The sequence below is a fragment of the Rhinoderma darwinii genome, chromosome 3 (assembly GCF_050947455.1).
Source record: "Rhinoderma darwinii isolate aRhiDar2 chromosome 3, aRhiDar2.hap1, whole genome shotgun sequence".
NCBI lineage: Eukaryota > Metazoa > Chordata > Amphibia > Anura > Rhinodermatidae > Rhinoderma > Rhinoderma darwinii.
In genome coordinates, this window is record NC_134689.1 from 234,864,202 (window position 1) to 234,889,654 (window position 25,453).

At 41.6% G+C, this 25,453-nt stretch overlaps 1 protein-coding gene across 1 annotated transcript in view; it reads left to right on the plus strand.

Moving 5' to 3' along the window:
* Positions 1 to 23,890, plus strand: part of LOC142747990 (uncharacterized) — a 113,835-nt gene extending 89,945 nt beyond the window's left edge. The window contains exons 16-20 of the mRNA XM_075855103.1: positions 11,567 to 11,715; positions 17,515 to 17,609; positions 20,973 to 21,051; positions 21,626 to 21,734; positions 23,223 to 23,890. Coding sequence (XP_075711218.1) covers positions 11,567 to 11,715; positions 17,515 to 17,609; positions 20,973 to 21,051; positions 21,626 to 21,734; positions 23,223 to 23,296 — 506 coding nt within the window. The 3' untranslated portion in view covers positions 23,297 to 23,890. The remainder of the gene's footprint in view (positions 1 to 11,566; positions 11,716 to 17,514; positions 17,610 to 20,972; positions 21,052 to 21,625; positions 21,735 to 23,222) is intronic.
* Positions 23,891 to 25,453: the final 1,563 nt, after the last annotated feature.

The following is a 25,453-nucleotide window of genomic DNA, read 5'->3' on the forward strand; positions in this document are numbered from 1 at the left end:
AGCTGCCCCCACACAGTATAATGCTCCCCGTAGCTGCCCCCACACAGTATAATGCTCCCCGTAGCTGCCCCCACACAGTATAATGCTCCCCGTAGCTGCCCCCACACAGTATAATGCTCCCCGTAGCTGCCCCCACACAGTATAATGCTCCCCGTAGCTGCCCCCACACAGTATAATGCTCCCCGTAGCTGCCCCCACACAGTATAATGCTCCCCGTAGCTGCCCCCACACCGTATAATGCTCCCCGTAGCTGCCCCCACACAGTATATAATGCTCCCCGTAGCTGCCCCCACACCGTATATAATGCTCCCCGTAGCTACCCCCCACACAGTATATAATGCTCCCCGTAGCTGCCCCCACACAGTATATAATGCTCCCCGTAGCTACCCCCACACAGTATAATGCTCACCGTAGCTACCCTCAGACAGTATAATGCCCCCCATAGCGGACCCCCACACAGTATAATGCCCCCCATAGCTGTCTCCCTACAGTGTAATGCCCCCATAGCTGCCACCATAATAGCCCCCGACAGTATAATGCCCCCATACGGTATAATGTCCCTCGTAGCTGCCACCATATCAGCCCCCCTCCTTCTACAGTATAATTCCTCCGTATGTACATAATAGAAAAATAATAAAGTTACCTATCCCCCGTTCCCACCACGAGTGGAGGAGGAGATCCTTCTCCTCCTTTGCCCTGTGTTGAGTGACTCAGCGCAGACAGGCGCGATGACATCACTAAATCGCGCCTGTCTGCGCCGAGCCGCTAATAGCTCACGGCAGTGAATACTGGAGGAAGGAGCCGTCAGCTCCTTGCTCCAGGATTAAATTCAACTGGATCTGCGTCCTAAGGACGCAAATACAGTTGGAAGCAGGACCTCGGTGAGTGGTTCGCGATCCCCCCGGAGGTCTTCACACGATCCCCCTGGGGGGAGTGCGACCCACAGTTTGTAATGTACTGTGTCGTACAGTTTGTGTTTGCGGTGGAGAGGGGGGCTTGTAATTTAAAGCCCCCCCCCCCCTCTCCTCTCTCCACCGCAAACACAGACAATATAATACAACACACATACATTACGGGCCCCCTCTGCAGCTCACCTGCAGTTTTCCATGCTCTTCCGAATCTGCTCTTCCACAGTGGCTGGAACGCCCCCACTCGTGACGTCACAGTGACATGGTACACTGAGTGTACCATATGACTGTGACGTCTAAACAAACCATGCCCTTAACCAGGAAGTGCTGGCATCATGGCACATACAAACTACGCTACGCCACTGGCATTGTACAACTCCTTTTTACTGTACAGGAGCAATGGTCAGGAGGGGACATACCTGGAGTATCGGGAGAAGGTGATCAAATCCCTTCACTTTGGGAATGTGGCAGAGGTAGGAGAAAGTTCTACCTCTGCAAGTACTGATGTCCCCAGAATAGTTCAAGGGCAGCACTTTCCCGGTGAAGTGCCGCCCACAGAAAAAAAAAGGCGCCCCCAGAAAAAGTGTTGTCTGTGCCAGAAGAGGCATGCGAAAAGACACGACATACCAGTGCAACACCTGTCCCACCCACCCTGGACTGTGTATAAAGGAGTGCTTCCGGATATACCACACCTCTCTGGAGTACTACATTTTATTTTCATCTGTCCCTTTCATTTATAATTATCGTCCCTTTGATTTACCATAACCATTTCACCATTCAAAAATTGAAGATCCCCCATAACAAAACCCAAAAAACATTATATCCCTAGATGAATACCTAGGATTTGTAATATTGTGTAGTATCTGCACAATTTTTTAGGCCTTTGCAAACATGACATGTGCCCAAAAATCATCCAAGTAAAATGAGGCCTAAAATCCTTGTGGTGGTCCAATACTTTCTGCCCCTGCCATATGTCCAGCAAAACAGATTGGAAATACCTTCAAATTGGCCCTAAACTCCGAAGAAATAGGCCAATAAATGTTGAGGTGCTTTTCTACACTTACATGCTCTATCTGAAAAATCTGTCCTATAAACGAAGCATTTGTGAAAAATGTTTAAAATGTTATTTTTTAAGCCACATTTCCACAAGATTCTGCAAAAAAATCTGTGCGGTCAAAGAAGTGATCACACCCCTAGATAAATTGCTTGAGGGGTGTAGAATTCGAAATGGGGTAATTTCTGGTTGTTTTCCATCGTTATGGGGGCTCAGAATCTCTTCAAAGATCAAATGGGGCTGTTGAACTAATCATTTAAAACTTGGGCCCTGAAAATGTAAGGCTGCTCCTTCAATTCCAGGCACTACATGTGTCCACACAACATATTTGGACCACTTTGGGGGCATCTCTGAATTCGGTACAAATGGGCCAATAAATGTTGAGGTGCTTTTCTTCACTTGCATGCTCTGTGTCTGAAAAATCTGTCCTATAAATGAAGCATTTGTGAAAAATTTAAAATGTTCTTTTTCATGCCAGATATCCACAAGATTCTGCAAAAAAAAAAACAATGGGGTTAAAAAGTGATCACACCCTAAGAAAAAATTCCTTGAGGAGCGTAGTTTCCAAAATGGGATCACTTTTGGGGGGTTTCCACTGTTTTGGTCCCTCTAGTGCATTGCAAATGCGACATGGCACTGAAAAAACTATTCCAGCAAAATCTGTGCTCCAAAATCCAAATGACGCTCCTTCTCTTCTGAGCACTGCTGTGGGTCCAAACAGCAGTGTATTACCACATATGGGGTATTGCCGTATTTGCTTTACAAATGTAGGGGTCCATTTTCTCCTTTTATTCCTTGTAAAAATGATTTTAATCTTCACACACCAACTAAAATAAATTTAGCAAAAAAACTGTGGTGTCAAAATGCTAACTATACCCCTAGAAAGATTCCTTGAGGGGTGCAGTTTCCAAAATGGGGTCACTTTTGCCGGGTTTTTATGGTTTTAGCACAAGAACTCTTCAAACCTGACATGGTGCCTAAAATATATTCTAAAAAAAGGAGGCCCCAAAATCCCCTAGGTGCTCCTTTGCTTCTGAGGCCTGTGCTTCAGTCTGTTGGCACACTAGTGCCTCATGTGGGATATTTCTAAAAAGTGCAGAATCTGGGCAATAAATATTGAGTTGAATTTTTGGGGAAAAACGTTCTGTTACATTTTTTTTTCTGTATTACATATGAATTTTGGCCCAAAAAAAAGGGAAATTTGTCAAGTTCACCTCTAGATTGCTTTAACCCCTTCCCGCTCCTGGACGTACTATTAGGTCATGGTAGCTGTATCATTCGCGCTCCATGACCTAATAGTACGTCACGGGAGTAACGGCCATTTCGGCCGTCCTCCCGATACAGGACCCACTATGCTTGCTGTCAGTGAGTAGCTGACAGCTCTAATACACTGCACTACGCATGTAGTACAGTGTATTAAAATAGCGATCAGGGCCCACTGCCCTCAAGTCCCCTAGTGGGACAAAATAATAAAGTAAAAAAAAGATGTGTAAACGTAAGAAAATAAATGTTTTTCCCTTATCAGTCCTTTATTATTAATAAAAATAGAAAGATAAACAAACTATACATAATTGGTATCGCCGCGTCCGTAACGGCCTGAACTACAAAATTATTTCATTATTTATCCCGTGCGGTGAACGCCGTAAAAGAAAATAATAATAAACCGTACCACAATCACAATTGTTTGGTCACTTCACCTCCCAAAAAATGGAATGAAAAGATCAAAAAGTCGCATGTACCTAAAAATGGTAATGATTGAAACTACAGTTCGTTACGCAAAAAATAGGTCCTCGCACGGCTTTCTTGATGGAAAAATAAAAAACTTCTGGCTCTTAGAATAAGATAACACAAAAAGTGAATGCACAACAAACGCCATAAGACATAAAAAAAACTATAAACTTATGATATCGCCGTAATCGTATCGCCCCGCAGAATAAAGTTAATGTAATTTATAGCGCCCGGTGAACGCTGTAAAAAAAAAATTAATAAAAAAGCAATAGTAGAATTGCTTTTTTTTTTAGTCACCACGCCACCTAAAAACTACAATGAATTCCTCAAGGGGTCTAGTTTCAAAAATGGGGTCACTTTTGGGGGGTTTCCACTGTTTTGGCACCACAAGACCTCTTCAAACCGGACATGGTGCCTAATAAAAAGGAGGCCTCAAAATCCACTAGTTGCTCCTTTGCTTCGGAGGTCGATACTTCAGTTCATTAGCGCACTAGGGCCACATGTGGGATATTTCTCAAAACTGCAGAATCTGGGCAATAAGTATTGAGTTGCGTTTCTCTGGTAAAACCTTGTGTTATAAAAAAAATGGTATAAAGAGGATTTTCTGACAAAAATAAATATGTAAATTTCACCTCTACTTTGCTCTAAATTCCCGTGAAACACCTAAAGTTCATAAACTTTCTAAATGCTGTTGTGAATACTTTGAGGGGTCTAATTTCTGAAATGGGGTGTTTAATAGGGGTGTCTAATATATAGGCCCCTCAAAGCAACTTCAGAACTGAACTGGACCCTTAAAAAAAATAAAAAAAATGAGGCAATTCTTCGCTTCTCCTAATGAGCATTGCCTACTCCAAGATGACCCCAGTTTTGACCGTTTGTATAAACGGAGACCCCTATTAGACCGTTTCAGTGCCCGGTTTTCCAAAGCATACACCACCAAGACGTGTATTTCTATTGATGAGTCCTTGGTACATTTTAAAGGGAGGCTTCAATTCCGCCAGTACCTGCCCAGTAAGAGGGCAAGGTATGGCGTGAAGATGTATAAGCTGTGCGAGAGTGCATCAGGGTATACCTACAAATTTAGGATATATGAAGGGAAGGACACCAGTATTCAGCCCCCAGAATGCCCCCCCTTACTGGGAATTAATGCAAAAATTGTTTGGGATTTGGTGCACCCACTGCTGGACCAGGGTTACCACCTCTACCTGGATAATTTTTATACCAGCGTCCCACTCTTCAACTGCCTCGCTTCCAGAAGTCATGCGGCACTGCTAGAAGAAATCTGAGAGGCCTCCCTAAGACTCTGCTTGGACAAACACTCAGAAGGGGTGAGAGCAGGGCACAAACTAGCAGCAACATGTTGTCTGTCAAGTACAAGACAAGAGATGCCACACCAGTACCCATGTACCTGTACGAGTTACCAGTACAGAGACCCCCAAACCAGACTGCATCCTGGACTACAATAGGTACATGGGAGGGGTGGACTTGTCAGATCAAGCCCTGAAGCCCTACAGCGCCATGCGGAAATCGAGGGTGTGGTATAAGAAGCTGGCCGTGCACATCATAGCACGTACACATTGTATAATGCCATCTGTATGTATGTCGATGTGCAGGCCAGACGGGAACTTTCCTGGAATTTCAAGAGGTGGTTATCAAGAAACTAATTTTTAGGGACCAAGAAGGGGGGGGGGGGCACCCATTACTTCTGGAAGCGAGGCCACACACATCGTACCAGGGCAACACTTTCCAGGGGAAGTTCCCCAAACTGGCGAGAAAGGAAAAAGTCAAAAGAGGTACAAAGTCTGCTATAAGAGGGGGATAAGGGAGGACACAATATATCAATGTGACGTGTCCCGAAAAACGAAGGCTTCGTATGAAAGAGTGCTTCAAAATTTATCATACATCCCTTGATTTTTAATCTACCCCACTTTTACTTACCCTGATGTACTCCGCACAGCTTATCCCCCTCATCTTTCCCTTCTGTGCCCTGCTGTGTGCCCAGGCAGCTGATAACAGCCACATTGAGGGTATTGCCATACCCGTGAGAACCTACATTACAGTTTATGGGGTGTATGTCTCCGGTCAAAATGCTCCCTACACCTCTAGATGAATGCCTTATGGGGTGTAGTTTTTAAAACGGGGTCACTTCTTGGGGGTTTTAACTGTACTGGTACCTCAGGGGCTTCTGCATACATGACTTCGCACCAGAAAATCCCCAGTAGGTCAAATGGTGGTCCTTTCCTTCTGAGCCCTCCCATGGGCCCAAATGGCAGTTTATCACCATAAATTGGCCATTGCCGCACTCAGGACAAATTGGGCAACAAAATGGGGTGTTTTATTTCTTGTGAAAATAAGAAATTTTCAGCCAAAACTACATATTGGAAAAAAAATTTTTTTTTTTTAAATTCCCAGCCCAATTCAAATTAGTTCTGTGAAGAAACTATGGGGTCTAAATGGTCACGTTACCCATAAATGAATTCCTTGAGGGGTGTAGTTTCCAAAATGGGGTCACTTCTGGTGGGTTTCCATTGCTTTGATACCTCTGGGGCTCTGCAAATGCGACATGGCACTCGAAAACCAAACCAGCAAAATCTGCACTCCAAAAAACACACAGCGCTCCTTCCCTTCTGAGGCCTCCAATGGGCTCAAACGGCAGTTTATCGCCACAAATGGGGTATTGCTTCACTCAGGAGAAATTGGGCAACAAAATGGGGTATTTTGTTCCCTGTGAAAATAAGAAGTTTTGATTAAAAAATGACATCTTATTGGAAAAAATTCAATTTTTTTTAATTTCACAGCCCAATTCAAATAGGTGCTGTGAAAAAACTGTGCGGTCAAAATGGTAACCACAACCATAAATGAATTCCTTGAGGGGTGTAGTTTCCGAAATGGGGTCACTTTTGGGGGATTCCTACTGTTTTGGCACCTCAACACCTCTTCAAACCTGGCATGCTGCCTAAAATATATTCTGTTAAAAAAGAGGCCTCAAAATGTACTAGGTTCTTCTTTGCTTCTTGGGCTTGTGTTTTAGTCCACGAGCGCACTAGACACGTGGGACATTTCTAAAAACTGCAGAATCTGGACAATACATATTTAGTAGTGTTTCTCTGGTAAAACCTTCTGTGTTACAGAAAAAAATTGAATACAATTGAAATTCAGCAAGAAAAATTTAATTTGCACATTTCACCTCTACTTTGCTTTAATTTCTGTGAAATGCTTGAAAGGTTAAATAAACTTTCTAAATGCTGTTTTGAATACTTTGAGGGGTCTAGTTTTCAATGGGGTGTTTTATAGGGGTTTCTACTACATAGGCCCCTCAAAGCCACTTCGGAACTGAACAGGTACCTTAAAAAAAGGCTTTTGAAATTTTCTTAAAAATATGAGAAATTGCTGTTTATGTTCTAAGCCTTGTAACGTCCAAGCAAATTAAAAGTTTTAAAAAAAAATGATGCCAATCTAAAGTAGACATATGGGAAATGTGAACTAGTAACTATTTTGGGTGGTATAACCGTCTGTTTTACAAGCAGATGCATTTAAATTCTAAAAAATTCAAAATTTAGAGAAAATTTATAAAAAAGAGGTTTTTTCACCTGTAAATACTGAATATATCGTCCAAATTTTACCACTACCATAAAGCCCATTGTGTCACGAGAAAACAGTCTCGGAATCGCTTGGATAGGTTTAAGCATTCCGACATTATTGCCACATAAAGTGAAATATGTCAGGTTTGAAAAATGGGCTCTGAGCCTTAAGGCCAAAACAAGGCTGCGTTCTTAAGGGGTTAATTCCTATGAAACGCCTAAGGGTTAAAACACTTTCTGAATGCTGTTTTGAATACTCTGAGGGTATGTTCACAGGTCTTAATAAATTTACGTCTAAAATTACAGAGCTGGTTTCGGGCGAAAACAGCTCCTGAATTTTAGACGTTTTTGCAAGTACTCGCGTTTTTTGCAGCATCCATTATGGACGTAATTGGAGCTGTTTTTCAATGTAGTCAATGAAAAACTGCTCCAAAAACGTCCAAAGAAGTGACATGCACGTCTTTGACGCGGGTGTCTTATTTTTCACACCGTCTTTTGACAGTGACGCGTAAGATTACACCTCCTCTGAAAAGAACATCGTGAAATCCATTGCAAGCAATGGGCAGATGTTTGCAGGTGTAATGGAGCTGTCTTTTCAGGCGTAATTCGAAGCGTAAAACGCCCGAATTATGTCTGAAAATAGGCCATGTGAACATACCCTGAGGGGTGCAGTTTTCAAAATGGTGTGATTTATCGGGAATTTCTAATATATAAGGCCCACAAAGCAACTTCAGAACTAAACTGGTCCCTGAAAAAATAGCCTTTTGAAATGAGAAATTGTTGCTAAAGTTCTAAGTCTTGTAACGTCGTAGAAAAATAAAAGGATGTTCAAAAAACGATGCAAACATAAAGTAGACACATGGGATATGTGAAATAGTAATACCACACAAAATAGTTACTATCTGTCTTCCAAGCAGATACATTTAAATTTCGAAAAATGGTAATTTTTGCAAATTCTCTCAATTTTGATGTTTTCACAAATATTGAATTTATCGACAATTTTTTCACGAACATAAAGTACAATGTCACGAGAAAACGATCTCCGAAGGCTGTCCTGAAGGGGTTAAAGAGATTAGTGCTGTTATTTCTGTCCCCCTCATAATATTTAGAGATTCTCTAGTGACTGGTATAGTTACAAAGGGACTGGCGCAGGGCAGATGTGGTGCCTATTTTCAAAAAGGGCTCTAGGTCTTCCCTGGGTAATTATATACCAGTAAGCTTAACATCCATCGTGGGGGAAAATGTTTGAGGGGCTACTGAGGGACTATATACAGGATTATGTGACAAAAATCGCATTACAAGTGACCGCCAGCACGGTTTTACGAAGGACAGAAGCTGTCAAAACAACCGGATTTGTTTTTATGAAGAGGTGAGCAGAAGCCTAGACAGGGGCCGCTGTGGATATAGTGTTTTTGGACTTTGCAAAGGCATTTGACACTTTCCCTCATAGACGTCTAATGGGTAAATTAAGGACTATAGGTTTAGATCGTATCGTTTGGATACTGTCCTTGAGCCAATTCTCCATCCAATTACAGAGAGTTTTGGTCCATGATTCCTACTCTGAATGGTCCCCGGTTATAAGTGGTGTACACCAGGGTTCAGTGCTGGGACCACTATTATTCAACTTATTAATGATGTAGAGGATGGGATTAATTGCAAAAATAGCTTGGTGTCATCAGCACTATTTCTATGTAATATAGTTCAGTCTATGGAAGATGTTCGTGAATTGCAAGCGGATTTAAACAAACTAAGTGTTTGGGCATCCACTTGGCGAATGAAGTTTAATGTAGATAAATGTAAAGTTATGCATCTGGGTACCAACAATCTGCATGCATCATATGTCCAAGGGGGAGCTACACTGGGGGGAGTCACTTGTTGAGAAGGATCTGGGTGTACTTGTAGATCATAAACTAAATAACAGCATGCAATGTCAATCAGCTGCTTCAAAGGCCTGCAAGATATTGTCGTGTATTAAAAGAGGCATGGACTCGCGGGACAGGGATATAATATTACCACTTTACAAAGCATTCGTGAGGCCTCATCTAGAATATGCAGTTCAGTTCTGGGCTCCAGTTCATAGAAAGGATGCCCTGGCGTTGGAAAAAATACAAAGAAGAGCAACGAAGCTAATAAGGGGCATGGAGAATCTAAGTTGAGGAAAGATTAAAATAATTAAACCTATTTAGCCTTGAAAAGACTACTAGGGGGGACATGATTGATTTTAAAAATATGGTGCAATCCTGTTCCATGTAAAACCCCCTCAAAAAACAAGGGGGCACTCTCTCCGTCTGGGGAAAAAAAAAAAAAGGTTCGACCTGCAGATGCGACAAGCCTTATTTAGGCCCCATGCACACGAACGTAAAAACGCCCGTAATTACGGGCCCATAGACTTCTATTGGCCACGAGTACCTCACCGTATGCTTATGGGAAGGTGCCAGTGCCGTTAAAAAATATAGAACATGTCCTATTTCAGGCCGTAATAACGGCACGGGCAGGCCCATAGAAGTCTATGAGGCTCCCGTAATTACGGGTGACTACGTGTGTGCACCCGTAATTACGGGAGCGTTGCTAGGCAACGTCAGGGGATAGTCACTGTCCAGGGTGCTGAAAGAGTTAAACGATCATCAGTAACTCTTTCAGCTCCCTGAACAGTGACTACCGATCACAATATAGATCAACCTGTAAATAAAAATAGAAGTTCATACTTACCCAGAACTCCCTGCATCTTCCTCCAGTCTGGCCTCCCGGGATGACGTTTCAGCCCATGTGACCGCTGCAGCCAATCATAGGCTGCAGCGATCACATGGACTGTCGCGTCATCCAGGGAGGTCGGACTGGATGTCGAAAGAGGGACGCGTCACCAAGACAACGGCCAGGTAAGTATGAATTTCTTTTACTTTTTCTGCGGAAAGGGCTGTCCCTTCTTTCTATCATTGCAGGTTAGAGAGAAGGGCTGCCGATTTACTGCAGTGCAATTTTGCAGCGAATACATACCCGTAAATACGGGTGACACCGGACCCGTATTTACGGGCACAAGTCCGTAAATACTGGTGCAATACGGGTCGAATACGTGTGACCAAGGACCCGTATTTATGGGAGGACAAAAATACGTTTGTGTGCATGAGGCCTTACTGTGAGAACTGTGAATCTATGGAATAGTCTACCGCAGGAGTTGGTCACAGTAGCTACAGTAGATGGCTTCAAAAAAGGCTTAGATAATTTCCTTGAACAAAATAAATATCCGCTCCTATGTGTAGAAATCTTTCCCATCCCTTGGTTGAACTTGATGGTAATTTTTTTCAACCGTACTAACTATGTAACTATGTAATAAAACCTAATGAGGATCAAATAGTTTGACAAAGTTACAGAAATAACATTAGAAAATGTTATACCATGAAATAAAACTTGCAGTGTTAGAAATGAAGGATCCAGCCGAGAGAGTTAAAGGTATGATTTGAATGGATTTATATACTATGGCCGATGAGCCTTAACTCTGTAATAATGAGAAATGTCCAAATGTTTGGACATTTCTAAGTACATCTAATTCCGCTTAACTTTTTCTTCAGTTTTTTGGGGTTTGTTTTTTTTATATTTTGCTTGGTCATTTTGCATGACCATTTGGGATATGTGATTTGTAGGAGCCAATAAGCATTTCTCTTGGTTAGATTCAGGTCTTATGAACAATCTTTCTCCACGTTCGTCTGAATAAGCCCTAAAAGAGAGTCTGATGTGAAAAACGGCAGTTTTTCATGTCTGCGTTGCATCCATGCGGGTCCCGTTTTCACGGATCCCCATAGACATGGAGTCTATAGAGGGATCCGTGAAAACAGAAGAAAATAGGACATGTTCTATATTTCAACAGACCCTTCACACGGTCCATTGAAACGAAGGCCGTATTAACGACCCCATTGAAATACATGCATCCGTGTGACGGGCGTTGTTTTAATGGCCGTCGCATAGGACTTACTCAGACGAACGTTGAATATGTCCAACACGTGCATTCTTCTCAGACCCCAATTTGAAATTTACTATAATTTTTGCCAAATAGTACAGTATATTTCCTGACAAATGGCATTGAGGGTTATAACTGATCTAGCAGTGAAAGTCGTGTAATTGATGAAAAAAAATACCTTTTTTCGAAACCTATGTCACTATGTAATCTCGCAAATGGTATGTAATAAAATATGAAGCGAATTGAGATGGCTGTGTAAGAATCTGAATTTGTTTGTTGATGTTGTAAAAGTCTAAGTTTACCGGTCCCCTTTATTTGTGCTAGCTTTATCTTTACCTCTTAGTGCCTGGACATCATCACAGTGCAGTGGTTCACTGGTCTCGATGGAGGGCAGTGGTCATTCTTATTGGATCTACGCTATTAATGTCGGCTTGTGCAGATCTGGCTACTGAACACATTAGCCCTATTCTTAAAGAAACTACTGTGTCTCAGGTAAGTAGGTCAGGTAAATTCTATCCAAAAACTAATATAAGGCGGTGTAGCTCCATTAGTGTAGTATTCTAATTGTGGCACGTGTAAATACTCAAGGCCCCATGCACACGACCGTAAAATCGCCCGTAATTACAGGCCCATTAATTTCTATGGCCGACGGACACCATCCCGTATGTCCGTAGAAATCTGCCGAAAAAAATAGGACGTCCTATTTTATTTTATTTTTTTATGGACCGTGCTCCCATACTTAATAATTGGAGCACGGCCCTTAAAAACGGCAGTCTATCCGCGGCCGGCCGTGCCCGTAATTACGGGCCTGGTCGTGTGCATGAAGCCTTAAAGATGAATTCCAAAATTGTCTGCTTAAAAAGGATCTGTCACTAGTTTCTTAATTCCCTATCTCCTAACTAATCAAATAGGCGCTGTGATGCTGAGAACTAGTGTGTAAATTGTGTTTCAAAACATTTATTTTTTGCAAAGTTATGAGCATTTTTCTAAATATGCTAATTTGGCTGTACTTGCCAAATGCTAGGTGACTTTCTTTTCTCTCTGGACAGAGTCATACAGAAAACGTTACACCGCCCAATCAGCCCAGCGTAATCTCAAGTTTGAAGCGGTTTTGCTGGGCTGGGAAGAGAATTGTATGAGTCTGATTGGACAGTCAGACAGAAAACATTACACCGCCCAAAGGGAAAAGAAAGCGTCAACTACCATTTGGCAGGTATAGATAGGCAAATTAGCATATTTAGAAAAATGCACATGAGGCTGGGTTCAGTGGATGATGCTGACAAACACTTCTATTCACAACGTCCAGCTAGTAAAACAAGTAAACACGCCCAGATGTTACAAACACAATACACGCCCAGTTGGAAATAAGAGAAAACACGCCCAGTTGTCCATTAGAAAGGCTCATTTGCATAAATATAAAATTGCTCATAAGTTGGCCAAAAATGATCGCTTTTAAAAAAACAAAACACGTTACTGTTATCTACATTGCAGCGCCGATCACATGCAATAGGAGATGGGGATTTGATAATCTGGTGACAGAGCCTCTAAGTAAAAACCTTTTTTTTTGTCTAAGAGTTTTTTCGCCTGGGTCTCTCTGTCGATTAACATCTAGTCGTTCTAGGCCGATAAGCTTATACAGTTGTGCAATGAGCTCATGAACAGTGGGTATTTCCTGTAGGAATAAATTCATTAATGCTACTAGAAGAATCACATGAAGCAATGGAAGACTCTCCTAGGTTTAGAGCACCCAGCTTCTATTGACTCTTCAGATTTAGAGTGGAAACGTATGATAAACGGGTCTCTACCTAGAATGTTACTCCCAAAGGGACGAAATGTGTCAGAACACTGCGGTACAGTAGAGTGATGTTTTAGGGCATAGCCATGTACCTTGCCAGAGGTCTACTAATGGTGCCTTGCATTTAGGGCAAGCCATGAGTCTTATCAGGTCAAAAGGCGGAGGCAGGGAAATTAAATCAATATATTTAATTGTGTCAATGTTTCCCTTCCATTTTTCGTTGAGGACCCTAACATTCACCCAAACTTGTAATATTTTCTCATATTTTTCTGGAGCCCCCGGAATTCACTCTCTCTTTTCAAAGACCGTTTTCGGCTGAATGGATAGCAGGCAATCTCTAAGAGACCTGTGCAGCAAATGGACAGTATGCCAACAGTCACCCTTGCCTATCAAGTCATCAAATGAGTTAGTAAGCGCTTTGTGTTTCTGAATTCCCAAGTGAGGTTTTCAAAATGAGTGCAGTTGTAGGTATTGAATAAAACTACTCCCCGTAAAAAAAGGGAGGAGAAACTGCCAAATTAGCCAGTCGAAATGGCCCAAATGCTATGACCCCCTCATACCTCCTTAACTGTTATGTAAGGTGTCCATTGGCGGTTCCTGTTGTGTGTTTGTTGAACGGCCAGCGCCGGCGCATTAATACAAAGGTAAACATAGAAGAAGTGTCAGAACTCATACTGCGCATGTCACGGCACTTAGAAATATTTTAATCAAGAAGGGAAACTGAGCATGTGCTCTGATTGTGATCCAGTATTTTCTAATATTGACATCTTTATTTTTCTAAGTGCCTAAGTGTCCCACGTTATGGTGTACTGTGCATGCTCAGACACTTAGAAAAATTTACAAATGTGGATTAGAAAAGATAGGTTGTAACATTATGGTGTACCTACTTACATTCTCAACAGAATGATGAATACAGATATGTAAATGACATTTCAAAGCCGTTCTAACCAGCGAAAGGAGGGGACCATCGGAGATAAGAAAAATATTCATGACTAGGAATAGAAAAAGTGGCTGACGGTAACAAATAATGATATAAAAATATCTGATTTTGAAAAATTATATAGCTTAATGTGGAATTAGTCTATATATATATATATATATATATATATATATTGTATTAAGAAATAATATATTGATCTTATGATGATAGGTTATGATAAAGAGGGTATGTAGTCACTGAAACATTTTTTGAAAAACCAACTGATATTTAAAGAAAAGCTGTGAAGGTAAAACCTTCATTGAGTCCATTCGGACTCAAACAGCTTAGACGATGGATCCAATGCCTCCTCCTGTAGGAGCCTCTGATTGAGATCTCCCCCTGGGGCCCAATTTTACCCCAGATGTGGAGAGTTTTCACATTACTATCATGGAAGTCCCTGACATGTCTAGACGGGGAAGTGTCCTCTTTACAATCTGTTTAGAAATACGTCTCCTCAACTGTTGGATCGTTTTGCCCACATACATCTTTGGACAAGGGCATGTAACGGCATTTGAGGACCCTTCCATGACAGTAATGTGAAAACTCTCCAATTCTTCTGGATATCTATATGTGGAACTGGAGGTTGAGGTCCTGAGGCTTGCACACACCGTATTAGATTTTTCTCTTTGGTGCTGCTTTTCTTTTCTTTTTCAAATTAGATATTTTTATATCTTATTACTTTTATTGATCATCATGATTTGTTACTATCAGCCACTTTTTCTATTCCTAGTCCTGAATATTTTTCTTATCTCTGACGGTCCCCTCCTTTTGCTCTGTCCTGCTTTCGCTGGTTATAACTGCTTTGAAATGTCATTTACATATCTGTATTCATCATTCTGTTGAGAATATAGGTTGTAACATTATGGTATAGCTACTTACCTTTTCTAATCCACATTTGTAAATTTTTCTAAGCGTCTGAGCATGCACCGTACACCACGATAACGTGGGACACTTAGTTTCCCTTTTGGATTAAAATATTTCTAAGTGCCTGAGCATGCGCTCTGATCGTGATCCAGTATTTTCTAAGTGCCGTGACATGCGCAGTATGAGTTCTGACACTTGTTCTGTGTTTACCTTTATATGTAATGCGGCGGCGCTGGCGTCCACCGTTCATTGGCACTGTGGTCTGTTTATTGGACTCCTTACATGACAGTCAAGGAGGTATGAGGGGGTCATAGCAGTTGGGCCATTTCGACTGGCTTATTTGGCTTTCTCCTCCCTCTTTTTTGGGGGGGATTTGTTAAATAGGTCTGCTTTTCCGTGTTTCGACGCCATTTGCTCCTTACCCCTGAAGACACTACGGTTGTAGTGAAACATGTCGGGAGGGGGGCGGGTTTTGCCAGATTTATTTTTTTTTTCTTTTTAAGCACCATGCTACTGACACATACTATTGATCATTATCGGTCATTTGCCAACTTATTTTCACTTACTGCTCAGTGTGATTACAGTTTGACTAACAATAATTGCCTCTTGTAGGAGGCTGGGCATAAACTTACAGATATGTCCCGTTATCACTCTAAGGCCTCATTTACACGAGCGTATTATACGCGCGTGCTTTTCACGCGTGTCGTACGCACCTATAATAGTCTATGGGGCTGTTTAGACGATGCGTGAATTTTGCGCAGCGTGAGTGCGTTGCGTAAAACTCACGACATGTTCTATATTCTTGCGTTTTTCACGCAACACGCACCCATTGACTTCAATGGGTGCGTGAAAACAACGCATGCCACACTGACGGTCCTGCGTTGCATGCGCGAAAATCACGCAAGAGCTGTCAAAAGGATGAATGTAAACAGAAAAGCACCACGTGCTTTTCTGGTTACAAACATCCAAACGGAGTGTCAAATTAGAGATGAGCGCACCGAACTTCACCGGGTTCGGCCGAACTCGTTTTAACCGAACCCGGCAAAAAATGTTCGGGTACGCGACGTCAGGAGACAGTCACTGCCCACGGTGCTGAAAGACTTAAACTGTTTCAGCACCATGGACAGCCACTTTCGATCACAATATACATATACGTGTAAAAAAAAAAAGAAGTTCTGACTTACCGATAACTCCCGGCTTCTTCCTCCAGTCCGACCTCCCGGGATGACAATTCAGGCCAAGTGACAGCTGCAGCCAATCACAGGCCAAGCACAGGCTGCAGCCAATCACAGGCTGCAGCGGTCTCATGGCCTGCCGCGTCATCCTGGGAGGTGGGGCCGGATGACAAGAGAGGGACGCGTCACCAAGGCAACGGCCGGGAGACCGGACTGGAGGAAGCAGGCAGTTCATGGTAAGTGTGAACGTCTTTTTTTATTCACAGGTTGGTGTAGATTGTGATCGGCATTCACTGTCGAGGGTGCTGAAAGAGTTACTGCCGATCAGTTAGCTCTTTCAGCACCTTGGACAGTGACGGGCGTCGACTACCTCATCTCTATGATGGCGGCTGCGCGAAAATCACGCAGCCGCGCATCATACACGGATGACACACGGAGCTGTCAATTGCCTTTTGCGCACGCAAAACGCAGCGTTTTTTTGCGTGCGCAAAACGCACACGCTCGTGTAAATGAGGCCTAAGTCTATCACCTCAGACTAGCTTACGTTCTGGTCCATTTACAGTTGCTAATAATTCTAGTATTCAGTACTACACCTCTCTGTACATTGTAATTTTACTCTATTAATGAACAAAATGACATATTACATAAAGTGTAGTTATTAACTATATGTAATTTAGTGTAGTGGGGAAAATAACGGGCTTTCTTTTGCCTTCGATAAGAAAAATGATTGACAATTTATGTACTTTGCCCGCCAACTACTAGGGTCTTGCAACAATATTTTTGAAATTATTCCCCTTGGCCACTCATTACTGCACAAATTTGTGTCCCCACCGGGAACTCTGGATGTCTCTAAAAGGGCATGTGTTTGGACAGGAGGAAAGGAAGCTTAAACCGTTTCCATAGTACCTTTCAGGAAACGTGTCTGAACACAATTGATTGTTTAACCCCTTTTGGGAGTTGAGTACCTGGTGTTTAAGTTCTAAGGTTTTGTCAATTCCCCTTCCAGTGAGGGGATGGAATAGTGAGAGGAGGCATTCAACCAATCAATTGCGTCTAAACAAACATACCAAATTATAACCTGTAATAGTCGGGAAATTTATACCGAAATATACCTGATCAAAGCTGAAGCATCGTTGTGTAAAAGCAAAATGGGAATGGTTTGGAGGGGGTTTAATAAACATTGATTTTTATATTCTATGAATTTGACAGCCGTTCTGTCCTGGGTGTTCACACACCACAAATAATAGTGCAATAATAAATTCTGTCAACACGTTGTCACGTAGCAACAGGAAATGTTTAGTTCTGCAGTAAAAATGGCAAAAAGGATATGACCTAAATAAATTGGCTGTACATTCAGGTACTGTTTAATTATAGTTTGAGTGCATTGTGCAGTTTCATTAACATTAAGAATTTTGAAGATGAGGGTGTGATCTGTTTTACTGTAGCATTAATGTAGAAGTATTTTTCATTTGCGGCAGTATTTTATTGGAGTCACTGTCCTAGCATTGATCCCAGAACTTCCAGAAATTGTGAATGGAATCCAGTTTGCTCTTCTTAACAACCTGAGTCTAAGGTTAGTAAATTGAGAAACCAAGCGATTACTTCTGTCAAGAAATCTGTCTTGTATATTTGTATAGTAAATATGTGGCTGTTTATGGGGAAAAATAAAATAATCCCTAAGGCTATATTCAGATGACCGTTAAAAACAGCCTTGGGACTACCGTTTTCAGAAGAATGAAGTTCTATGGATGTATTCATACGCCCGTTTCTTTTAACGTCCTGTGAATACTGGCTGTCGATAATAGAACATGCTTTATTTTCTGAGCCTTTTTCACAACCCCAAAGAAGTCAATCAGATCAGTTTTTAAGAGCCTTTTTGAGAGAGCCATCCTTGTGACAGTTGTTTAAAAACTGATCCTGGCCCTCACAAGGGCTCTGGCCGGGGACTCCTGTCTTGCGCTGTTACAGGGGGTGTCTTTTTTTTTTTTTTTTTTGCTATCTAGTGACGATGGCATTATCTACATGGGTACTGTGCTGTTTTCAGGGGGTTAGGACAAAAAACCCCTACTGAATGAAAAGCATCAGTTTTCAGAACAATCAAGTTCTATGGGTGTATTCACACGTCCTATTTTTTTTTTTTGACGGCTGGTACTCACGGGTCATTAAAAAAAAAACGGCCATGTCCTATTTTTGTCCGTTTTCACGGTTAGACTGCTCCCATGGAAGTCAACGGATCAGTTTTTTCTTTTACCGGCTGTTTTTCTGGAATCAATCCTTGTAACGGACAATAAAAACTGATCCTGGCCGAGGACTCCCCGAAAACTGCGCTACTTTGCTGTCAGGGGCTTCCACGGGCTCCGCGCTCACTGTCCATATATGGACAGTGAAGTCAGGGTTTTCAACTATGGAGTTCCCGGCCAGAGCATTGCAAGATCTCTACCCGGGGACTCCTGTCTTGGGAAAGCCCTCGACGTCACTGTCCATATATGGATAGTGGTGTCAGGAACTCCCTCTGCCCCCCCCCTGTAGATATGAAGATAGCACAAACCCCCCCAATAGTGAGCACCCCCTGCCTGTAGATGGCCAACCCCCAGAAGAGTGCCGCTGTAGCTCCCTGTAGGAGTGGAAGCCCCAGCGACTAGACCCTGCTCTGGCCGGAGATTCCACTCCAGGAGAAGCCCCCAGCGTCACTATCCAAATATGGGCAGTGACGTCAAGGGGTTACTCCTGGAGCTAAATCCCCGGCCAGAGGTCTGCTGACGGCAGCTCTCTTAGTGAGAGCCTCTGATGTCAGTCCATATATGGACAGACATCAGATGCTTCATCTATGAGCAGAATCCCCTGCCAGATGGATTCCACTCCTACAGGGAGTTAGTGGTGATATCTTCAGGGGGGTGCTTTCTACATGTGAGGGGTGCTATTTACGTGGGAGTGGTGCTATCTACATGGGCACTGTTGCACTATATAGGAGGTGTGGCACTCTCTACAGGGGACACTGGCACTCTACATGGGCACTGGCACTTTATATGTGGGAACTATGGCACTTCACTGTGGCACTATCTACAGTGGGCACTATCTATGTGGGCACTGGCACTGTAAAGTGTGCACTGTGTATTATGTGGGCACTGGTCCTTTGTGGGCATTATCTACAAGGACATTGCGGCACTATCTACATGTGCACTGGTGTTTTCAGGGGGTTGGGTCAAAAAAAATCCTGACAAATTAAAATCTTTATTTTTAATGGCCATGAATAACTGATGACAGGCTGACTGGAAATGGATGAAAATTTGGAGACCCGCTGATGCAAAATGGCCATTAAAAACCTGACTGTTGATCCGTTTTGATGGCTATTTTTTTTCACTGTTGTGTGAATGTAGCCTTATAGTTCAGCTTCTTTTTGTACTGCTACCTGAATGTGTGAACATGCCAAAACATGTAGATTTATACTTTGCTGCAAGAATTTATTTAATTAAAGAGGTGATTCTTTAGTATTCTGTAAACACCCATCGTTAGGATAGGTGATACATTTCCTAAATGCTGGGGGCCTCACCACTGGGATAGGGCCCCACCGATCATGTGGATAGGTGATAATTTTATGATTTTGGGAAAACCCCTTTTAAAAGTTAGACACCTTCTTAAAGGGCATTTTTTTTATTTTTATATATATTTTTTTTAGGTAGATAAGCCAGTGTGTTTAGTGTAACTTAGTAAATGGTCTTTATTAAAAAAAAAATTTACTTTTGGAGATACAGCTGTTCTGTATTCTCTACATAACAGCTGTTTCTCAAAGTGAAATTATTTTTTTTAATAGACTATTTACTAAGTTAGACTAAACACACTGACTAATCTATTTTAATTTTTTAATTTTTTTTTTAAAAGGTGTACATAGCCTTTTTAAGATAATAATTTGTTTAATTAGGATTAGATTTGTGTTTATCAAGAATAATAGATTTTGCTTCGTTGTAAAGTTTGAGAACGTTTTCCTAGTAGACTAAACTGTTCAGGGCATTATTTTGGAAAGGCTTTAGTCATATCGGAGTCCTAGCTGTTCAAGAAGAAAAAAAAACTATACAAAATCGTTCGTAATTGCAATTACGGACCCATTCACTTCTATTGTCCACGTGCACCTTCCCGTTCATTTACGGGAAGGTGTCCGGGCCGTAGAAGTGTACCGTAAAAGATAGGACATGTCCTACTATCTCTTGCTTTTTACGGGCTGTGCTCCCATACTTTGTATGGGAGCACGGGCCGAATATGCGGGCGACTGTCCTCGGCCGGCCGTGCTCGCAATCACGGCCCGTGATTACAGGCACGCCCATGTGCATGAGGCCTTATTGTGTATGTTTTTATCTCCCTCCAGTAGGCTGTAGTTTTTTGTTTTTACTTTCATTCAGACTGTCTCTTAATGTTTAGAAATCTCACCAAAAAATGTGTGTAGTGCAAACCGGAGAAGGGGGATGCAGCTGCAATTTCTCACTCTGAGGAAAAGGGGAGGGGAATAAGCAAAGCGGATAAATGTGATTGGTCAGAGCACACAGCAGAGCTGTAACGTCACACCAGGGAGATTCAATCCACTTATTGGGCATGGAAAGAGAAATTGGAACGGGTACAGAAATCTGCAGAAAGGAAAAATATCTGCAGGTTAGACAAATTTCTGACTGCTCTACTCCTGATATTCATCTACAGCTGTCTGAGGAATTATAATGTCGGGTTTTATGTATAGATCAGAACGCTTTCTCTACCATCTGCTTTGTAGAATGTCATTAAAACGTGCTCCTCAGTAAATGTTTTTCAACCCTCTAGTGTTGTGTTTTTTTTTTGGTTACTCTTAAATATACGCGCTATGTAATACTGAATCTTTCTGTTCTTACCTTTGTAATTGAGTATACATTTATGATTGGATGGCCTTACTTTAATATTTTGTTTTACTTTCCAGCATAGAAATTGGGAGCTGCATTGCAGTGCAGGTGTGCATGCTGCAGATTCCTATTCTAGTGCTGTTCTCTGTTTTCTATGTAAGTAACTTTTTACCATTCTCTTCTCTTCCTTGTATCTTCTTCTCATACACTTCCGCCTTAGACCAGTATCACACAAACCGTTTTGATGCAGTTTTTGTCTCATTATTATTATTATTTTTTTTATACCTGTCATTTCTTTTGGATCCACTTCTGGCTTTGGCCCAAACTGCGTCAAAACTGTGTTTGTGATTCTGGCCTTCAGGTTTAAGTCTATTGCACAATTCCACCGACCTTATAATGGGTCAATCAGCCTGTTGCTTTATTCGGGAACAAATACTTAGAAACCTGACTGAGAAGAAATACGTGAACATAGGTTATGTTTTTTTTTAAGGGAGATGTTACACACTTTGTCACTCTTGCAATCTGTAACAATTTCCTTTTACATATGACCGTGATACAGTATACACTTTTATAGAACAGTGACCTATCACATGAGCAGCTGTGACCATAAAATCCAGCACGAATCATGAGGTAACCGTTTTGTTTCCTCATTTAAAATAACATGGTGCTGCTGAAACCAGTACAGATGTGATTTCTGTCCTATGACCTAATTTTGTTTTAATCCATCCAGCCGACCGGATTCACTTTGGTATTTAGTGATCTGCACCTGTGGGCCAGTATGTTTAGCGTGATCCTGATGAACTACATCTTTATGGATGGAAAGTGTGACTATTTTCAAGGTAAGGAGAGGATCCAGACTGATCCAGTCTTTTGGGCATCTTAAAAAAGAACAAACAAACCAGTACCTTTTTAAAGGATGCAAAAATGTGGTGTAAACCTAGCCATATACTGAGAGGTAGCCTATTGGGCCCTCCTACATGTCAGTCCTGGGGAGCTTTGGTAGGCTCCCAGCTGCAATGGCAACCTGCGATCACTTCACGGGAGCACTGATGGGCTTACAGAGGGAGTCCCTTCCCTCTGTCAGAAACACTTACATGGTACAGTCCATAGCGACCACAGAACAGGATCGGAGCAGTCTCAGCCACTGCAGCAGGGTGTCGGATATTTGTTACAGCTGACACCCACTGCTGATGGAGCGCACCACTCCTGACCTCGCGCCTTTTTGAAGTACATCCTACCAGTTCCGTAATAGTTTGGGAAGGGTTTTGTATATGTCTTGTTTGGAGATACACGGGCCAGTGTCTGGAAAAGTGGTCATGGGGAATACAGGTTGTCCAACTGAACAACACCTGATTGGTCACAACACTTGTGTGCTGGCTGAGCAGTCAATATAGATATAATTCATTGATAAAGTAAGACACTTATGTATTCATACATGATCACATGTACCCAAAAATGGCACAAATTGACGATTACATTTTTTTGTGTGGTAATGGAAAAAACAGAAATTTCGCCATTCTTTTTGGTGTCTTTAATTTACACCGTTTACCGTGTGGTATAAATAACAACTTTATTCTGCTCATCGTTATGATTAAGGACATACTAAGTTTATAGTGTTGGTTTTTTGTTTATTTACTACTTTTTACACATTAAAAACACTTCTTGTGACCATACTCGAAGAGCCATAACTGCTTTTTTTTTTTTTTTTCCACTGACATAGCTGTATGAGAGCTTTATATTTTTTGCAGGATGAATTGTACTTTTTCTTGGACATTTATTTGGCTTTTTTTTTTTTTTTTTTTTATTAATCGCTTTTTGTTTGAATTTCTTTGGAAGGCAGAACGAACAGAAAACAGCAATACTGTCTTGTTTTTCATGTAGTTTTCCTGTAGTAGGCTTCCATGGAAACCATTGACACCGTGCGATGGTGTTGCCCCCTCACTTTGAGACCACCTAAATGCCACAGCCAATAGCGACCGTGGCATCTAGGAAGTAAAACGGGGAGTCGAGATCAGAGGTGACTCCGATCCTGGGCTTATGGCACAGTGCTGCTTTTTCATAGCACGGTCATAAGTACCCTTTCCATGACCCCTGTGAAAAGGCATATGGGTGTTTAAGGGGTTAATAGCCTGTGTACCTCCAAAACTGATGCACAGAAGAACCATGCTCTGCTGCAGACTGTTGTATAAATTCTGAGCTGGGAGTATTGCTTAGGCTTTTGGATGGTTGACCCTTGTATATACACCTACATTCATTAGTATGGAAAGCATTGCACAGATTCAACCTCAACTAAAGATTCTGTAATTCGAGGCATTTTCTTTTTACAGGAACTGTCCTGGTAATGGTTTACCTAATACTACTTGCCATGTATTTCTTCGCACCATCTCCTGCTGGTTGCTGATGGATCCGTTTCAAAGACTTTGCAATCTATCGAGTAGTAACTTGAATTTTCTTCAATTAAGGCAGGACATGCACAAGATCATTAATAAAGAAAAATAGTGAATTTTTGTCTTTATGCCTCCGATTCAATACCGCTGTCGGACCATTGAAATATGTTATGCAAACCTCTAACCGGATATGGAGTATCCACAGAGCAGAACCCAACCACGAGCAATCCTGGTTATTCATGTGTTTTGGTTCTTTGATCTTCCTGGGATGATCCAGCTCATAGAAGTCTGTTTTTATCATACTGTTTTTTTGATGGACACCGTAGCAGACAAACTCTAAAAATATTGCTGTGATTGGCTTGTTACACAACCCTTGGTCTTTGTGTTCTCGTGGTTTTAGAGAAGTCAGCAGCAAGACTTTTACTTAAAAATACTCTCCAATTATGTTTTGAAGAACATAGGTCTATAACATTTCATACAAATCTGTGTATAAAATAGTATAATATTAACCTGTGCTGTGTAGTAATTAAGTATGTCAACTAATTAATAAAATGGTTATTACTAGAATCATTTGACTTGATAAGTACTGTAAATAGTTGTAAGATTAAAGCATTATTTTCCTTGGAGTGTTTCCTGTGGTGGTCTAGTGTATGGGACATCATTGGTTTGTAAGAAGGCCCACTGGCCAATGTATACAATGGAAAATTTGTCCAAATGCTAGCCTTAGGAATAATTTATTAAGACTGGCAAGCCGGAAAGAAAGCCGGAGTAGGATACAACACATTTATTAAGAGGCAAACGCCATGTGCTACTATTGTACCACATCAATTCTATCCTTATTGGCCATAGAATAATTTTTTCAAAAACCACATCCTCGCGAGCAGCATCAGGATGTTGTATGCAACGCAGCACTGATGACGAGTGCTGTAACACAACGTATTCACAGCAGGCAGCCTCAGGAGATAGTTTGCATGAGCTGCTTAATCCTGGATGAGGGAGAAGGTGAGGAATATTAATTCAAATTTTTTTAATTTAATTTTAAAAATATATTTAATTGTTGGATAAGGGTAGCCAGATGTGTGTTAAGGTACAAGGCACGGTAAGATATTAATTATAATACAGTTTTCTGGTGTAAATGATAATAAATTTGTCGCGCCACTTTGGCCGCCAGGCACCCTTTCCATAAGTGGGGACGGCGCAAAAAGGGCAAAAGCCGCAATTTGATAAATTGACCATTTTAAGTCTTAACTGCAGTCTTTCCACACCAGTTCTATGCAGAGTAGAATGATCCAAACACAGGCTACAGGGCGCATTACTTTCCAAATAACCCCTCCCAGTAGAATAGGCTCCGCTACAAGGCCTCCAATGCAATTGTTTAGTCCCTCATTAACCCCTTTCAAGACCAAGGCCTTCCACTGCATAAGGGTATGTTCACACGCTTAACCAGAAACGTCTGAAAATCAGGAGCCATTTTCCCTTGAAAACAGCTCCGTATTTTCAGACGTTTTTTATTCCACATTGCGTTTTTTGCGGCCGTTTTTGGAGCTGTTTTTGTATAGAGTATGTGGAAAAACATCCCAAGAAGTGACATGCACTTCTTTTTCGTGGTCCGCTTCCGATTTTACGGGCCGAAAATAAGCAGTGTGTACATACCCAAAATGTCACCTTTTTGGTATACCGCATATGGGTGAATACATTTTATACTATACCCCAAAAAAACATTTGGCCACAGATGGGGCTTTGATGTGGTACCAAGACAGACCAGTATGTTTTTGCTTTTTTTTTTACTATGTTTTATGTAGGGAAAAATTAGTGGGTTAAACTCTATATACCTACATTTGGATTGAAAACGTTTTTTTTTTTTTTCTTTTTATGTTCCCTTTATTTTATTTTTTATAATTTAACAATTCGTTTAAGAAAAGTTATATTACATAGCAGTCTCATCCCTCTCCCATGTCTGATACCAAATACATGTTCTTTGCCCTACAGATGACATCGCTATAATGCCTGCGAACAAGGTCACCATTTTATTTCTGGTGTACCTTCTGCCTTCAGGCGGTATGTAGGATCTGTAAATTGGTGCAAAGAAAGCACACGTGTTTTAGGCATGAGTAGATGGGGCAGGACTAGTGGGACAAAGCTAGTGACTGATAATAATGTGTGTTGATTTT